Source organism: Symsagittifera roscoffensis, chromosome 1 (genome assembly GCF_963678635.1).
Source record: "Symsagittifera roscoffensis chromosome 1, txSymRosc1.1, whole genome shotgun sequence".
NCBI lineage: Eukaryota > Metazoa > Xenacoelomorpha > Acoela > Convolutidae > Symsagittifera > Symsagittifera roscoffensis.
In genome coordinates, this window is record NC_087062.1 from 31625452 (window position 1) to 31642980 (window position 17529).

Consider the following 17529-nt stretch of genomic DNA (forward strand, 5'->3'; position numbering starts at 1 on the left):
ATATTCAAGCCGTTAGAGTCTTGACTCGAGCGACATTAAAAAATTTCGAAAAAAGTTCCCATTGTCGAGAAAACCGTTTTGAAATTTTTGGGTTTTCGTCTTAATTCGAGCGAATAAATAAAGGGTTTACAATAGCTTATTTTAATGGCTAAAAAGCTTATAATAGCTTAATTCAAAACGTGAAAACTTAGTTTTACTCGAGTAACGTTAAGTTTTTCAGTATTTTTGCGCCTTTTTGGTATCAAAAATTCAAAAAACTGCAAAAAATAATGAATTTTTTTTATTTGAAGTGTTTTAATTTTTTCTGTTTCTTTTCCAAGCAAAATCAGGTACCACAAATAATCATCGGAGTTGGTCGAGTGATATATCATATTAAAGCCCTTTCAGTCGTGAGCGGCATAAAAAAATATGGAAAATTTTTTCTCATTGTCGAGAAAAACCGGTTTGAAAATTTTAATCTTAGGTCTAATTTCGAGCTAATAAGGTGAGCGTGCTGGCTTACAATAGCTTATTTAAGCTTGAATTAAGCTGTGAAAACTTGATTTTACTCGAGAAAAGTTAGTTTTTGGAGTTTTATTGCACCATTAGAAAAACCGTTTTCCATTTGGCCTATAAATTTTTTGTGTTTTTTATTACTATAGTCGGAGAACATTCTGTGCCACTGGCTTAGTAAACAGCTGTTTTTTTTTCATTTTTAGATTCATTTTCTTATTTGCTATTCTTTTAAAGGAATTAAGCCTTTTCTCTCTCTCTCTCCCATTCTCTACAGCAGTGCGGAATTTGAAGTGTTAAGGCTTCCAAATCATGCAAATTTAAGAAGAATTTAGGTTTCAGTGCAAAATTATCTGATTACTAGTAAATTCTTTGGGTATAACTATAGTAATCGAAATTTTAATGGGATTGTCACTCAAATATTTGTTATTTTCTTCGTTAATTTCATTTTTTGTTTCGATTTATTGGTTTAATTTAGTTTTCTTGTTTGTTTATTTTTATTACTGAAAAAATTACCAATTATAGTTAAAGCTGTTTTCTCACGAGTTCGAGGAGGTGGAGACTGACCGATTTAGAAACATTTGTTTTTAGACAAAGCTTAGCTCACGTGGAGCTGCGCGAAAAACAACTGACTGCAAAAGTATTGCGGGACGTTAATAATGCTAACCGTTACCAACATCACAACCAAACTTCTAATTCCGGTACTACCCCTACTATTGCTGCACCAACTGCTAAAATTGTCCAAAATACACCTGTTTCTACTCATCAACCGAAACCAGTTCAACAAATCCCTTCGGATGAAGGATTTGCCCAATTTATCGAGCAGCAACGCCAGCAAACATACACTCAGAGCCAGAAGGATCCTAAGATGTTAATCAGTTCGGACAACATTGCTCAGTATTCGCCACATTCAAAAGATCAACAGGATTATGAAAATGACGGGAATAAGGCGTATTATGCTAGCAATTCAAGGCAGAACTCAAATGTTGACAATGTGCAGCAACATCTGAGTCAGTCAAATTTTTCTGGCCAAAGTTATCCACCGGCAAGTCAACATCAAGTTGCATCACCGCGACCAGTTCAGCATCCGGGAAATATCTCCGGACGGGGAAGGTTTGTTACACCGGCTATCAATCCCAGAGTATATCGCCCGGCCGGTCGCGGAGGTCAACAACGGTTCCCCGCTCCAAGAATGGTAGCTATTCAGCCATTGTTTCCTGAGGAACAACAAGGGAGTCAAATTACCTCAAGTGGCGTTTCTCCAAATAGCAATCAGTTTTCTTACAGCAATAGTGGCGAAGTATCCGCAAATTATTCGAGTTTATCTAACACTGGGCAGAGTAACGCACAAGGTATGTCGCAGGCTAGATTTAGAGTTCCATCGCCGGTTCGTTCTAGGAATCCGTTGGCTAAAAATGCAACAATGCCTGCGTCAAGAGGAGGAACTGCAATGGCTAGAATGCCTACACAGCAGCAGAGATTTCAGCATCAAGTTTCTTTGCCTAATCCAGTGCGTCTAATGACGCCACCAATGATGTGTGGTGCTAATTCACAGGCACAGCCTGGTTATGGTTTCAAAAATAATTCGAGTTTTGCTGATAAATTAAATAATAAAAATGTATCCAACCGTTTTGCCGAGGATGTCAATTTAGAAAGTTGGGATGATTCTTCTAATTTGTCTCAATCATTTGAATCTTCCGTTGAAAATGTTCAAACTTCTAAGTCTAATGAATTTCAAAATCAAAACAGTATTGTATCTCCACGAAATTCAACCGAAGCTCCTGTTACTGAAACTGAAAACCTTATTAGTCCAACAAGTTATAAAGTGGTTAGAAGTGTTAATAACTCCAATCGAGGATATGCTGCTTCTATGCGAGGAGGACGTGGGGGTGGTAATTTACCCCTAGGAAACCAAAATTTGTCCAATGCGGGTGCCAATCAGTCTATGAAGGGATTGGGTATGCAAGGAAATATGCACGGACAAGGTAATGATGCCGGAAAAGGAAATGGACATGATAAAAACCAGAAAGTTCCAAAATCTGCTGATAATCAAGCAGCTGGAACACCTGACGAGGCTCCGACTCTATCTGGAGGCACCAAAGGGTCAGCCGACCTTGACCTTGACGTGATCAAGGCTGCTCTGAAGTCGCTCGTCCCAGCTGACGAGGAAGAAGATGACGACATTGAACGACATGTGAGTTACGTTTCCACGGTAGAAAAGTTATCATTGTCAATTTACAAATGATTGCAATTTTTGTTTATCTTACCTGCTGAGTAAATTGAATTTTCAGATAATTTTTGAGATATTAGACAGCTGCTTGCTTTGAATAATCTTTAAGATCGAATTCTTCATAAATGGTGATATTTTAGCTTAAGTGGTTCATTTGATCAGAGCGTGCGAAAGAAAAAGTTCTCATAGCAACTCGAACCTGGTTAACTCCAGCGGTAGTTGCACTCACTAACGTTAAAAGTAGACTAACCAACCAATCAAATAGGCAAAAAGGAGTTTACATTGAATTTAATCCAAGTTCTACAGGTTTCATAACCAGAAATCAACTTGATAGAATTCGGTATATTGTAAAAACTATGCAAGTTGGATCGCGTGGGCGCTCGGCGCTTATAACCACCAAGTGGTAAAAAAGTCCCAGGCGTTTAAAAACAAAAGTCTCAGGAGTGGTAAACATGCAACTCATCAGCTCGATTACTCTCCGAGCTGATTCAGCTAAGTCATTGATAAGGAAAAAAAGTATCGCCGACATATGGCTGAAAAGGATAAAAGAACCAAAAAAATTGACTGAAATTTTCTTCGAATTTCGAATTATATCAGGTTAGAGTTCTTTGAATTTAAAGAATTGTCTTGATTGGCCTTTTTTCATAAAATAATCAAATTCAGAGAAAACTGGATCAGTAGTTAAATTTATTGCTTCAATGGAAAATCAGAAATTCAAAGTCCATTTTCGAAACCAGAAGTCATTTACGTCTTTCGTGACCTTTTTGCTTTTCATTTTCGATAGTGGAGTTTTCCTTACTTTTAACAAAACAAATGATGTGAACTGAAAACAGAAATTAAAATTCAAACGCAAAAAACAAATTTTGCGCGTGAACAATATCGCAACATTTTTCTGAAAAAAAACCAGCACGACTTATGTAAGTGAAAACTTTTTGGACTGAAACTCGCTGGCACTGCCAAGCTTAACTAATTTTGAATGAAAATTATCAGAAATGTCCAAAAAATAAGTGCAAACCTTATAATAAAAAATGAACACTTAACACACGGAACAAATAACCAGACAGGTTCTTTATGGCCAAAAGCATGGAAGATTTAATGATTGGCGATCATCAATTTAGCACAAATAAACATGTAATATCAACAAATTGCGCGCAAATTTTAACCGAACTTCATCCACCATCAAAAACCAACTAAATGTTTAACTAGAATCCGTTATTTTTTCTTAGAAAATAGCTTCGAAAACAATGGTCGAAAATTTATTGCTTAAATTAAATAGGATCCGGTTAATTTTTTTGACCTTTGATTTTGTTGTTTGCTGGTGATTAATATCCATTATCAAGTTGGAACAAATATTTTAGTAGCTAAATTTTATCGAAGAGTCTGAATCGTTTGTAACTTCCTTTATACACAAATGAAGTTCGGATTATAGCGCAGAGGCAACGCCCATGGTTTGGACAAGAGTAAGTAAATTGAACTCAGTCAGGACCAGTATTTTTTTTAAATAGAAAATTCTCAGCTTCATTTTTTGGGGTTCATCAAATTTCGTATTGTTTTTTCAGCCTAACGCAACACACACTTTGTTAAGTTTAAGAAGCCAGGACCACTACTTCTTTGAAAACAGAAAGTTTTTAGCCCACATTTTAAAGAGTCGAAGAATGTAGTTCAGGCTCTTATATAGGTCGTGTTGGTTTTTTTTTAGGAAAAGTCTTCAAATTGTTCACTTTCAATTTTGGTTTTTCCGCGGCTTGATTTTTGATTTCTTAAGTTCATTTCGTTTGTTGAAAGGAAGGCTAACTAAACCATTGAACAGCAAAAGTCACAGAAAACCTGATCAAATTCTAATTTCGATTTTTTAAATGATCGAGTGGGTTTAAATTTCCAGATTTCGCTGCGGAATAAAAGTTTAACCTATTGATCCATTTTTCTCTAATGGAGTTAACTTTATGAAAATTATGTCAGCCTTCTTTTTTTAAAGAAGTTTTGAGGCCATATAGTTTTAAGGATCATGAACGTAGTGATTTCTGTTATATAGGTCTTGGTGATTTTTTCTTTTGTTTTTTTTTTTTCGGAAAAGTCTTGTTTTTCGGAATTTTTTTCACGCTTTATTTTGAATTTTTTCTCGGTTTGACTTTTTTGCGTAGACGACAAACATGCAGTATTGGCGTCCTTTTTGCGCTCGTTGATCTATTACTCCCTTGCTCATCCTTGTTTCCAAAAAATTCTAGTTCATTTTTTTAAAACGATATTTCTTTGGTAATTTTTGATTTTTTCGGCTTCGTCGCTTTCGTTTTTTTTGTTGGCTTAGTTTCCGCTTTGTTTTTAACATCTATTTTTTACCAGCTTTGTTTTCCTTAGAGCGCTTATTTGAATGTTATTTATAGAGGTTAGAAGGCTAAATAATCTTTCGAACTTAAAGATTTCATTTTACTACGTAAAATAAAAAAATTTTGTTGAGCAATTTATCGCCTATAATGCTCGCCTTTCCTACCATTGTTAAACAATTTTGTTTCTTTTTGAAGAGGGTAAATGCAAATCATGGTTTACTAGTATTTTTACACTCCAAAACTTTCTGGTAGAAAAAAATTATATTAAGATTTTATTCAGTTAGATTTTTTTAAATTAATTTTCAATTGTTTCGATTTTTGGCATATAATTGTTTGTACAAAAATGCGTTGAGCTAGTTTTAGTTCTATTAAGTTTGAAGTGTTTTAGGTTTATGAAATTTCGACTGAAATGTTTAAAAAATAAAGATTTTTTTTTAAATTCATTAACGGGCCTATTTTTTGTTGTAATCGTTCTTTTCAATTTTTCGTGTTTTATAAGTTTGAGGTTTTTATAAAATTTTTTAAAGTTTTCAAGGTTTTTTGCTAGTTGTTTTTTGTGACAGTTTTGTTAAAATTTTGTGGTCATTTTTTTTTGTTTCCTGGTTTTTCAATTTCCTTTTTTCCTTGTAATCTTAGTTAATAGCAAGCAACGGGCCGTTTATTATCTTCAAGTTTGCCTCTAGCACATGCAAGTTGTTTGGTTGTATGATTTTCAGAATTTTTTTGACTTGAATTAAGGGTTTTTTCTTATCGTTTCCATCTATTTGTTATGAAAGAGAACTGAATGAACTTTGTGTAGCCCCAGCCCTTCTTTACATAAAAATTGAAATAAGATGTTTTTTCCTTATTTTTACACCTACGATTTATTCAATACGTTTATTTTCATACTTTTCGTTTGAGACCTATCTTTTGAACTTTGCCATTTTATTGGTATCGCAAGTGGTGCGAAGCCCAGCTTCACCTGTGTATTAAATTTACTTATTGATCCATTTTTCTGAAAGTGGGTTGATTTTATGATAAGAAGTGTCAAGCTTAAGTTCTTCTTGAAATTCAGAAAGCCTTAAGGCCATATAATTTTTTTCTGTTTCCTTGCGTCTGTTTCCTTCCGTCCTGTCTGTTGGCTACGTGTTTCCTTGTGAAATTCGAAAGTTGACTTTAATTCAAAATAAAAGTCAGTTTTTGTTCGAATAAATCAATTAATTATGATTGACTACAATCCAATTTTTAGTTGCTTGTAATGAAGTTTTTGGGCAAGCTGTATTTTTATTGACAATTTTTTGTCTTATCGTTTTTGTCTTGCTGGGGAGCTTGCTGTATCTTAATTGAAGCGCATTCTTTTCTGAGTCGTATCGAAGAAAATTATGTGGAAGTAGTTCTAGGTGATGAGCCATGGCTAAGTGGCTACGACAAGTTATTTTTAGTCAATGTTAAAAAGTTCTTCTAGAACATTGTTAATGTTATTTAAGCTATTCATTTTTTACTACTCGTTTGTGCATTATTTCATTTATTTCAATTGCCTTGGTAAAAAACTGAAGTTTTTTTCGGCTTATACATGGGTTTTAGTTGATTTCACATAGAAAAGCAAGTGTATTGTTATCGGGTACTAGACTTTTTGTTGCCAGAATTTAAAAAAATGAAGACTCGAGGCACTTGATTTGCTTGATGGAGCTCAGAGTTTGAGTCCCTTTTTATTGTTCCGACCGCGTCTCAAATATACTGGAAAAACTATGGTCGTAGCGTTGTTTCCAGCTGATTATGAGTACCTCAAGGAAAACCGGTTTTTAAATTGTTTTTGAACATTGTCATATCAAATATCGAAGCTAATTAAGCGAAAACACAAAAGATTTGAGGACAAGGTTTCTATCTTAAGTTTTTGTTCGGTAAGCATTTCTCATATACTACTAAAATCTAGTTTATTAACATAAGGTACACGTCATAATTTTAAAGGGGGATTAGTCCTAGAAACATTTTTTCTGGAAAGGATTAATTTGAGTGATTTGACAGATTATGATTCGAAAAGTCGATTTTTTTTGTATTGTAAACCAATGGTGCTCTCTCCTGTTTTTGTTGCACAGGCAAGTTTGTGAGAAAGTGCTAAAAGATAGCCCACCTTTTCATCAGAAGTCGACCAGTTTAGAGCAAATCGCTTTTTTTTCAAAGGGTATGCATTAATTAAAAAGCATGCGCTAGCTTTATCCGCTTTATTATGGCGCAATCTGTGCAGCCTTTAAATCTAAGGACAGAATGAATATACGTGAATGTAATCTTTTATCCCGTAAGCCATCTGGTAAATTAGTGGAGGCCAGTGAATCTTATTTTTTAGGTCTCAGATGTTTTTTATTTTCAATTAAAGAAGTGAAGGCCCTTATTTGGGTCATATTTTTCGAGGAAAACATCCTTGAAGTAGTTGGCGGTCAAGCTTGATTGCTAACGCTTAAGTTTGAAATACTTGAACGACTTAGTTATTAAAATCGACGTAAAGTGATTTTTTTAGGTTATTCACCAGCAGAATAAAAAATACATATTGATTCATTTTTTTTGCAATTTTGATTCGTTATATCGCTAAATTTTTCAACCATGATTAGTTCCTGTATGTCTAACAGCTCTAAGATAATGTATGTTTTTTCTTGAAAAAGTTGAAAAATAATTAAAAACAGTCTGTCATTCGTCTGTGTAATAGTCAGAATCGTTGGTGGAGTTTTTTGTCATTCGAAAGTGATTCTTTTCTAGTTTCGCATATTAGTTTTTGAAATCATATAATTTTTCAGTATTTTTTAAAGAAATATAATATAATTAGTAAATCTTTTCACATGCAATTTTTCTTGACGAAAATGTTCGTCTGAGTTTCATCTTATTTACTGATTTTTTTTTCTTACAAATGTCCGGCAGTACTTTTGATATCGATAAGACTCTGTCACCAATTTTTGATTGCCCTCAGTCAAACCTACTAGGACCTCTAATAAATTTAAACTGGAAAACATATTTTTTTCCACTTCCTGCGTTAATTGTAACATTTTTCGAAGTTCTGATTGCTAATTTTTGAGCGTCATGTTGCTTTCATCCTTTATTTGTTGTATCGCAAGTGGTGCGACGCTCAGCTTCGCCTCTGTGTCTCAAATTCGCATTAGCTCATCGATTATTCAGTATCGTCTTCCAGTGTGAAAAGAGGAAATATACTGGTTGGTTTTTACGAGAGAAAGGGCTCATTCGTCGGACGAGGAGCATCTACGGCAGAATGTATGGCGGATCTGAAGACATTATTTTAAGCATAATTAAACGAAGCGGAACAAACTCGTAGCCATTGAGCTGTTCGACTTAACTAATCAAGTTGGGCTGGTGTCCAGACTTGCTCATTCTAGAGTGCATACGGTAGGATGAAACTAAGCTATGCCCTCTCCTGTTATCAAGGCATCCATGGGCTCGAAAGCGATAGTGATCCATAGTATTTCCGATATTATTTATTTATGCGAGCTTTAGCGAGTAGTGTAATAGTACGATTATTCGTTTTTTTTGCGAACCTAAGTCGCACAGATTGTTGCCACTCTTGGTGCACCTTTACGGCGTTTTGATAGCATGTGATTTGACAATCGATTATTGATAAGTTAAACAGTTGATGCTTTTTTGATTCAAAGCTAATGTTTCAAACAACTGTGCAAAAATAAAAGTTTTCATGACAATAATTATTATGTCGGTTATACAGGAAATTATTCACGATTTTTCGATTAATTTGCCGCTTGTAATTTTTTTGATATTCCATTAATCGCCCTCGGTTGTGTTTTCGGACGTATTTTCCGCAAAAAAAACATGATTGCAGACAACGTTTTTGAAGGTTTTTTTTTCCAGTTTTTGTGATCCTGTGCATCTGGTGTAGAGGTAACACATGTGCTTGATACAGCAAAGGCTTGAGGTTTGAATCCGGCCGTGGCGTGTTTTTTTCCAGTTCGGCTTTTTGGCTTTCTTTGCGATTTTTATGACAGGAACGATTTTTAAGGTTTTTTTTTAATTTTTGATTGTTTTCCGTTTTATTTTAATCACGGCCATTCATTTTTATGCCGCAAGTGTTGTAAATCTCAGCTTCATAATTTTGTCTACTAATTTTTAATTTTTGAATATGCACAACTTTGTGCAAATTATTATTTTTTAAAACACCTGTCTCATGATAATTGTTCAAGTTTTCTGAGGTTCCCAATGTGGCACCTAAAGGAGTAATCATGGGCAGGGATGAGAAAATCAAGAATAAAGGAGACCTTTTTTGTAATGAGCGAACTAAAAAGGGTAATTTTTGATCATAAAATCATATTTTGCAGTTCTTGCATCAATTTGGCAACTTCAGATAAGATTACGAGAAATAAAAAAGTCGAGGACTCAAGATTTTTTTTACAAGATCAACGAACGATTGTTAATCATTAGACTACTGTATAACGATATGGTGGTAGAGCTGCCTAATCTATGCGGGTTCGAGTAGTCATTGTAAAAGTGAAAAAATAATTATCTGAATAAAACTAGTTAAAAAAGAGTGGATAAAACTATTTAAAAAACAAATGGTTGAGCAAAATGCGAAAGTTCTCTAGAGCTGATTTAATTCATCTAGACGAAACAAACAAAATTTGAATTTTCAAACGCTTTTTTTCAAAAGCCGAGGTTTGCTTAGAATTTTGCCAGAACTATTATGGTTTAATTTATTTTGCACAATTCGGAACCAAACATGTACCCCAAAAATGAGACGCTTTGCCTTTTTTAGGTCATCAAAAATTAAGCTAAAACTACTGATTTATTTAATTCGAAAATTGCATCAAAAGAAGCCTCTTACACAGCGCAACAAAAATCTACAAGGTTAAAATCTCCAAAATTTACAAAAGAATATATTTTGCTTGATAACCAAAAAATGTTAATCTATCTATATCTATCTATCTATACTATATTTAAATGCGAGTGACAGCTATCTCACAAGTTTAAGCATAATAATTTTGCATATTTAACGAAAGAATTTTTTCATGTTTAAGCTATATCGTATATTGCAATTCTTAAGAAGAATTTTTCAATTAGTTTTTCGCAAGGTCATTGTTTTTTCAGTATTCTTTTCGAGGCCAAATTAAGTCTGTCTATCTGTATACCTGCTTTTAATTAACTTGATTATGTCTGTCTACCCGTCGCCTAATTTTTTAACTTTCATCAATTATCTATCTAATATTTTATTTTTAAATGCGGGCTTTACTCTCTCGCCATGTTTGAGCTTTTTCAACGTATTATTTTTTCGTATGTTTAACAAATGAATTTTTTCGCGTTTAAGCTATATGGTATATTGCAATGGTTAAGGTTTTTTTCGATTTTCCTGTTTAAATTCAAGCTCTAGTTTGAAATAAGCAACCTGATAGTGGTTGTCACAGTTTTCCCAGGCTTTGCGATTCTGGCCTCCATATATGAATAACCAAATCCTTTTACTTTACGAGATAGGCAATTTTCGAGATGTTTCAAAAGTTTCTAAAAAAATTAAATTTAAAAATGTTTCTCAATTTTTGAAATTCTCACCCTGTAGTTGAGTGCTTTCAAGTTACTCTCAGGGGTTGGGAGTCTTGTCTCCGAATCTCGCTTCTCAAACTCTTGTAGTTTTCGAGATATGACGTTTTTTATGATTTTTTCAAAAAATTTCCACAACTTAGATTTTGAAAAATTCCAAATTGTTGAAGATCTCAATCCTGTTCTTGGATACTGTGAGGATACTTTCTGGGGTTGCTAATCTTGCCTTTGATTATGGCTGCTCGAATCCTTGTAGTGTTCGAGATATGATGTTTTTTTTGGGTTTTTTTTTCAAAATTGTTCAAAAAACTTAGATATAAAAAATTTCACAAAACTTGAAATTACCATCTCTGTAGTGAGGCTCTGTCAGGGTACTCCCAGGAGTTGCGAATTTCATCACCAAATATGATTGCTCAAATCCTTGTAGTTTTCGATATATGACGTTTTTTATGATTTTCTCCGAAATTTTCAAAAACTTAAATCTTAAAAAATTCCAAAGTTTTGAAGATCTCAATCCTGTCATTGGAATCTGTGTGGGTAATCTTAGGGGGTTGCGAATCTTGCCTCCGAATATGGCTGCTCAAATTCTGGTAGTTTTCGAGATGTGACGTTTTTTTAGGATTTTTTTCCAAATTTTTTTTAGAAAACTTAGGTATAGAAAATTTGAAATTCTCATCTCTAAGTGAGGCTCTGTCAGGGTACTCTCAGGAGTTGCGATTTTTGAATCCCAATATGACTGCTCAAATCTTTGTAGTTTTCGAGATATGACGTTTTTTTCATGATTTTCTCCGAAATTATGATTTTCTCCGAACTTCTATGAGAGTACTCTCAGGGTGTTGCGAATCTTGCCTCTGAATAGGACTGCTCAAAATCTTGCAGTTTTCCAGATATGACTTTTTTTTGTGATTCTTAAAAAATTTTCACGAAAAAAATAAATTAATTTTTTTTTCAAAGTTTGAAATTTTTAACCTGTAGTTGGGAGGCTGTCAGAGTAATCTCAGGGGTTGCAAATTCGACCTACAATTAAGAATGCCCAAATCATTTTTGCTTAAGAGATAAGACGATTTTTGTGATTTTTTTTGAAGAAATGTTCAGAAAACTCAAATTACAAAAAGTGAAATTCTCAACCCTGTAGTTGTGTACTTTCAAAGATTGCGAATATTCCCCTCAAAAAAGACTGCTCAAAATTTGGTAGTTTTCGAAAAATGATTTTTTTCTGGTTTTCAAAAAAATACCTTTTAAAAAACTTAAGGTGAAACTTCTCTAAGTTTGAATTTCCCAACGTTGTAGTTGGGTACTGTAAGGGTACTCTCAGGAGTTGCAAATCTTGCGTCCAAATGCGACTGCTCAATTGCTTTCAGTTTTCCAGATGTGACGTTTCTTAGTTCATTTTAAATTTTTCGAAGAACTTAAATAAAACTTCACAAAATTTTATGGTTCTTCAAAATTTGTTTAAAAAACTTGAATAAAAACCAGAAATATTACAAGAAGTAGAAAAGTTTTTTGTTACTGAAAGTTTTGGTTGCTCATAACTGGATATCGGTAGTTAGTTACTACAATTTGAAGATAGGATAGGTTTTAATTATTGCTAATTAGTATTATCGATCCCCTGGCGATGATAGTGTGTGAGGACGAGCTCTCACTTGACCTCTAGCTTCAGGTCTACCACAACCTGACCGATTTCGACGGCAAAAGGAACCACATGGAAGTTCTGGACGCTAAAAAGCGACCTTGAGTTGAAAAAAAGCTACGCCAACTGACTAACTTAGTCTGGAATGTGGGGAAACAAGAAAAACTGACTTTCCTTAGACAAGCTGGATAGTTTTCGACAGGTCTCGTGCGAATCGCAGAAACCACAATTATTATTATTAAACCATAATGATATGACTCTATGTTATCTAATGCTTTTTAAAAAAAAAATCAGGGTTGAGGATGAAAGTAACAATGATTACTTGTGTTTAAGTTCAAAGCGTCTGAAGCACGTAACGTCCAACAAAAGCAACCTGGTACACGACCAAATGCTCCATACGCTGAAAGAGGTGGGTACGGTGGACGCGGCATGCCCAGCATGCGTGGTCGTGGTATCCGTGGGAGACTAGTACCGAATCCATCGGTTGTCGGGAACCTTCCAGTTAATACCCCACCATCGATGGATTTGCAAAGTAGAGCGATGGATGCTCCAGGAATCATGCCTACCATGGGTGGTCGAGGAGGATTTGGAGGAGTTTCTGCGTACCCTAGAGGAGGTAGGGGTAGGGGTTCCATGATGGGAGTGGGAATGGGAATGGACGTTGGAGGAGGAACCGGGATCTTGGGAACTGGGTTTGCAATCGGAGGACAGGATGAGCAGGGGGTGTTTTGTGACATGGAGAGATATGAAACTGAGATGGAGTACAGGGCGTGGTATGACCAGTTTGGAAAGATGTACTACAAGGTGCACGGGTGAGTCGACGACCTGCTGAAGTATTCAGGAAGATTTAAACCTTTTCTTAAGCGTTCCATTTTGCTTAACTTGTGTTTGTTCAGACCTGACGTCGATCCGGAAAAAGAGCAAGAACTGAAATGGGAGAAAGGTAATTCAGTTTTTTTTCATAGTATAAATTCCGCATATTTAAATGTGCACGCTGACCCAATCACTTAGCTTTATTTGGGTTTTAACAAGCCAATTTTGTGCTGCAGAATTTTACGATCGAGATCACGGACCGGATCCCAGACACCCGTATTACCCGAAGTGGGTATCCAAGCATTTTGCAGACGAGTCTTGCATTCAGCAGCAAGACAACAATGCTAGCGTCAATAAGTAAGTTGAACCTGATTTTCAACGTTTCTGGAATTATTAAGCTGGCGATTAGCAAGCATTATCAAATCGAAACATATTTTTTTTCCAGGTTGACACTTCGTGTAATATAGTTGCTGCATCATTTTGTCAACACTGTTGTGATTAGGCCGATAACAGATATATTTTGAGGGAGTTTGCATTTTATATACCAGCTCTATTCGCAATTTATTTTTAATGTTAGTTGTAAATTTTTTCGGCTGATAAGGTTTCGGCCTAAAAGGTTTCGGCTTATAGATTATGGGCTTGGTCGCCTCAATGCGTCGTTTTTCAGGCGAAAAATTACTAAAGTTTTTATGTAAAAATTTTATAGGCGAAAAATGAGCTTGTATCAATTTTTTTCTCAATTTTTTTTTATTAGCGGCTTTCGTCTGGTTTCTGTCGGCTAGCTTTGCGTGCTGCGTTTGTGTTGTTTTGCAAATGATGCGAAGACCCACTTTGCATCTGGGCAAAAGTTTCTGTCCTAATTGGAGATATGTTCGGAATTAGTTTAGCGTTCTTGTACCCATCTCCTTTTGGCTGTCTGTATCTAAAATGTTTTTTTTTGTCGTTTCAGTTCTCTGGCTATTGACCTGAATAGGCCTACTCTGAATGACTTAATCACAGTCCCTGACCCAACTGAGCTGACTGACCTGATAGAATACCCCGGAAGAAGGATCAGACCACCCAAGATAGTCCTCATCCTCAGAGGACCTCCGGGATCTGGGAAATCATTTTTAGCCAGACTCATTAAGGTCAGTACAAATAAGCCAATTCAAAGTAGAAAAGGTGAAATAAAAGTAAAAAAGAGAAACAAAAGAAAAAGAGAAATAAAAATAAAAGGTGAAAAGGTTTTCATTTCTAGCTTTTATAAGTAAAATTTGAAGTAATTGCAAATTTTGAATCCAATTTTCAATGCTTCCTACCAGTACGTACTATCCGAGTTCCCTGAGCGTTGCTGAATAATGCTGCATGAGTGATATTTTGATAGCGCTATTTTGATAAGAAGGGAGTTCTGAAACTGATGTAACGTTTACCTTGTTTTGGTACGAGGAATATTTAAGTTTTTTTTTCTAGTTTTTTGTACGATTTTTTTTTACAATCGCTTTAGGAGCGGGAAGTGATCTTGGGAGATCATGCGAAACCCCCTCGAATTCTGAGCATAGACGACTACTACATCACAGAAGAGTTCATCAAGAAGGAGTCGGCCGAGGAACAGCGCAACGCCAAAATTACCTTGCCCTCCGCCCCACGCAACAAGGTTCAAATGCTTGTTTTACTCATTCCAAGTATTACTGAGCCAATTTGGACTTACTATTTTGAACCGGTCTTGAACTTAAGAAGGATTATTTATATAAGCAGAAGGCAAATTAGTTTTCAGTTTTATATGCGATCAGTTTTTTTTATTCAAATGCAGTTTCTCCTGATTGACTGAAGTAACAACTATGTAGAATCAATCTATCAATCTTTCTTTTTTGTTTGTACAGATTGTGCAGTACGAGTATGACGAGAGCATGGAGGCGGCCTACAACCTCTGCATGTTCAAGTGCTTCAAGAAGAGTCTGGAGAATGACCTGTTTAGCTTCCTCATCGTGGACAACACCAACCACCTCCTCTCTGACTTCGAACAGTACCTAGATTGTGCCAAACTATGCGGATATAAGGTCAACGCCATGCTATTATTCAATGAGTGCATATTAGTTTAAAGATAAATTTAATGAGCACGAGGGAATAGGAGACTGAGAGCGGATCGTTATTTTCTGAACCAACGACCTTCTGGCCTTTCATTTTGGTGATCGGTGGCTCAGTCGATTTTTCTTGACTAAAATTTTGACATAAGTTTGATATTAGTTTAGAAGAAAAATTAATTCCTCGTTGTTACATTACTACATAATCACACTTGCGATTAGAAAGCGTTATCAAGTCGGAACATGGACTTTTTGCATAATTACAAACTTGTCTAACAGAACCAGTCAATCATTTGGTGGTTTGGTTTATAGTTAATTTTAGTTCAATGACTGGTTCTGAGCATTTGGCATCATAGGTGACTTAAATGCGTGGGAAGATAAAAAGGACTTTTTGCAAATTTTTTGACAGCTGAAAATTTAATCTGCTTATTTTTCTCGGCTTGTTTCCCTCGCAAGAACTTCGATTGCGTCAAACAGTAAATTTAAAACAATTAATATCAGCAATTCAGAATAGAAGGCTGACGAACTCCTTAGGATTGCAGGGTGCTGCCATAAATTCATAGAAACAAATTGAGTCAACTTGCAATTGTGGGAAAAGACGAAGAATCACACGAACGCAGGAAAAAGTTTTTTCAAAGCTGCGGATATCTCTGATTAAATGATAAAATTCAAAGATAAATATTAATTACAGCTAGTTTCTTCAAAAACTTTGATAGTGAAAAGTCTTTTTTAGACTAATAGAGCGAATTATTAAATTAACGGAAGATGTATCCTATCCTTTTCTGTTTTAGTCTTACTTAGTGGAATTGAAAGTACCGGCTTCGACATGCTTCAAACGCAACACTCATAAGAGGAGCAGGAAAGATATGGAGAGGGTATAATTTTGAATCACAAAGCTTCAATAAATAAAAGTAATGGTTATGTATTTATACATGGCCTTAGCATTCAAAGTAGATATTGTTCCGACCATTGAAAATGGGGAGGAACTTTGTATTCGGGTGATTCACTTTTTTTGTTTTACCATCGGATAATTATCGGACGGTTTTGAGTGATATATCATATTAAAGCTCTTACAGTCGTAATTTGAACGACATTTAAAAAAATTTTTTTTAAAAATGCCCCAGTGTTGAGAAAAGTTGGTTTGATTTTTTTTTGATGTTTAGTCTTATTTCGAGCGAATTAAACGAGCGAGCAGGCTTACAACAGCAAAATTGTGCCTAAATTAGTGTAAAAACTTAATTTTAAGCAAGTAAACTTAGTTTTTGGAGTGTTTTAATTCCATTTCCAGAGCCAAAAGTTTCAGAAAAATTCAAACATTTTCTGCGAAATAAATTGAAAAAAATATATATGAATTTTTCAAACTTTTTTTGTTTTTAGCCATTTTTCTGCAAAATTTTTTGTCCAATTAGCCTATATTACTATGACTGTCGAAAATGCCTAAATTATAGTTTTACATCTGATCCTTTTATCACACCTCGCCGAAAAATCTATATTAATTTGAAAAAAAAAACTTTTTTGTAGTTTTTAAAGACTGGTCGGAACATTCTGTGCTACTTGCACAGTAACCAGCTATCCTTGTTAGTAGTATGCTAAGGGTTAAATCTAGAGAAAGTCTGTTCAGATCATCACTACGTGGGAGGATGCACCAGAGGAGTGCGTGTGTCTGGATTATAACAGCTTCTTAGAAGAACACGCTGAACCTGTAAGACATTCTCATTGAAGTATAGTTTCAAGATAGTCAATGTTTAAAATTGAACACGTTTTTAAGCTGGCTAGGCGGGCATTCGATGTTGCAAGTAGTTATTTTTTTGAAGTTTTTGGCTAATTCTGATTTGAAAATTTTAGTCTCCGGTGAAAGAGAACCCGAATGCCGCAGCCGCACCATTTAGTTGCAAGTCAAGAAAGAGATCCCATTCTCCCTCATCGCGCAAACACAGCCGCGACCGCTCAAGTAGCGCTCACCGTAAGAGCTCTAAATCAGGAAGAGTGCTCCCAGATACGATCATGATAGACTCGAGGTCACCGTCGCCTGAACAGGTCATCTCTGACAAGGCGAGAGAGGAGAGTCCCCTGTCTTTCAGGCCCAGACAATGGTCGCCCAGAGGAGGGAGCAGTAAAAAGAAGGTGAAAGAAGATAGATTAAAAGATGACAGGTTGGTATAGTGGAGGCCCTTTTGTATGGCGCTTGTTATCCGTACGGATATACTGGATATCCATTAGAACTCTGTATAGCTAAAACACATTACATAGATCGCTTATAGCCTAAACGTTAGCCATACCTACTTATGTAACATTATGTAAACGTAATCATATAGATGTCTGATCTAAATTAAGTACCTATTAAACCTAACACCATATTCAATAGTTATTTATGAGTCTCTGTCGCTCTTACGATTTCGAGGTCAGATTCGAATCAGACTTAACTTTATCAATTGAATTTAAGTTGTTCTCTCAATCTTCCTA

General features: G+C 35.2%; 1 protein-coding gene across 1 annotated transcript in view; it reads left to right on the forward strand.

Annotated features, from left to right (window-relative positions):
• LOC134842798 (uncharacterized) overlaps positions 1-17244 on the forward strand; it is a 219031-nt gene extending 201787 nt beyond the window's left edge. The window contains exons 5-14 of the mRNA XM_063859290.1: positions 1084-2686; positions 12527-13005; positions 13090-13136; positions 13243-13363; positions 13956-14133; positions 14490-14639; positions 14866-15042; positions 15858-15941; positions 16688-16768; positions 16912-17244. Coding sequence (XP_063715360.1) covers positions 1084-2686; positions 12527-13005; positions 13090-13136; positions 13243-13363; positions 13956-14133; positions 14490-14639; positions 14866-15042; positions 15858-15941; positions 16688-16768; positions 16912-17229 — 3238 coding nt within the window. The 3' untranslated portion in view covers positions 17230-17244. The remainder of the gene's footprint in view (positions 1-1083; positions 2687-12526; positions 13006-13089; positions 13137-13242; positions 13364-13955; positions 14134-14489; positions 14640-14865; positions 15043-15857; positions 15942-16687; positions 16769-16911) is intronic.
• The last annotated feature ends 285 nt before the right edge of the window (positions 17245-17529 follow it).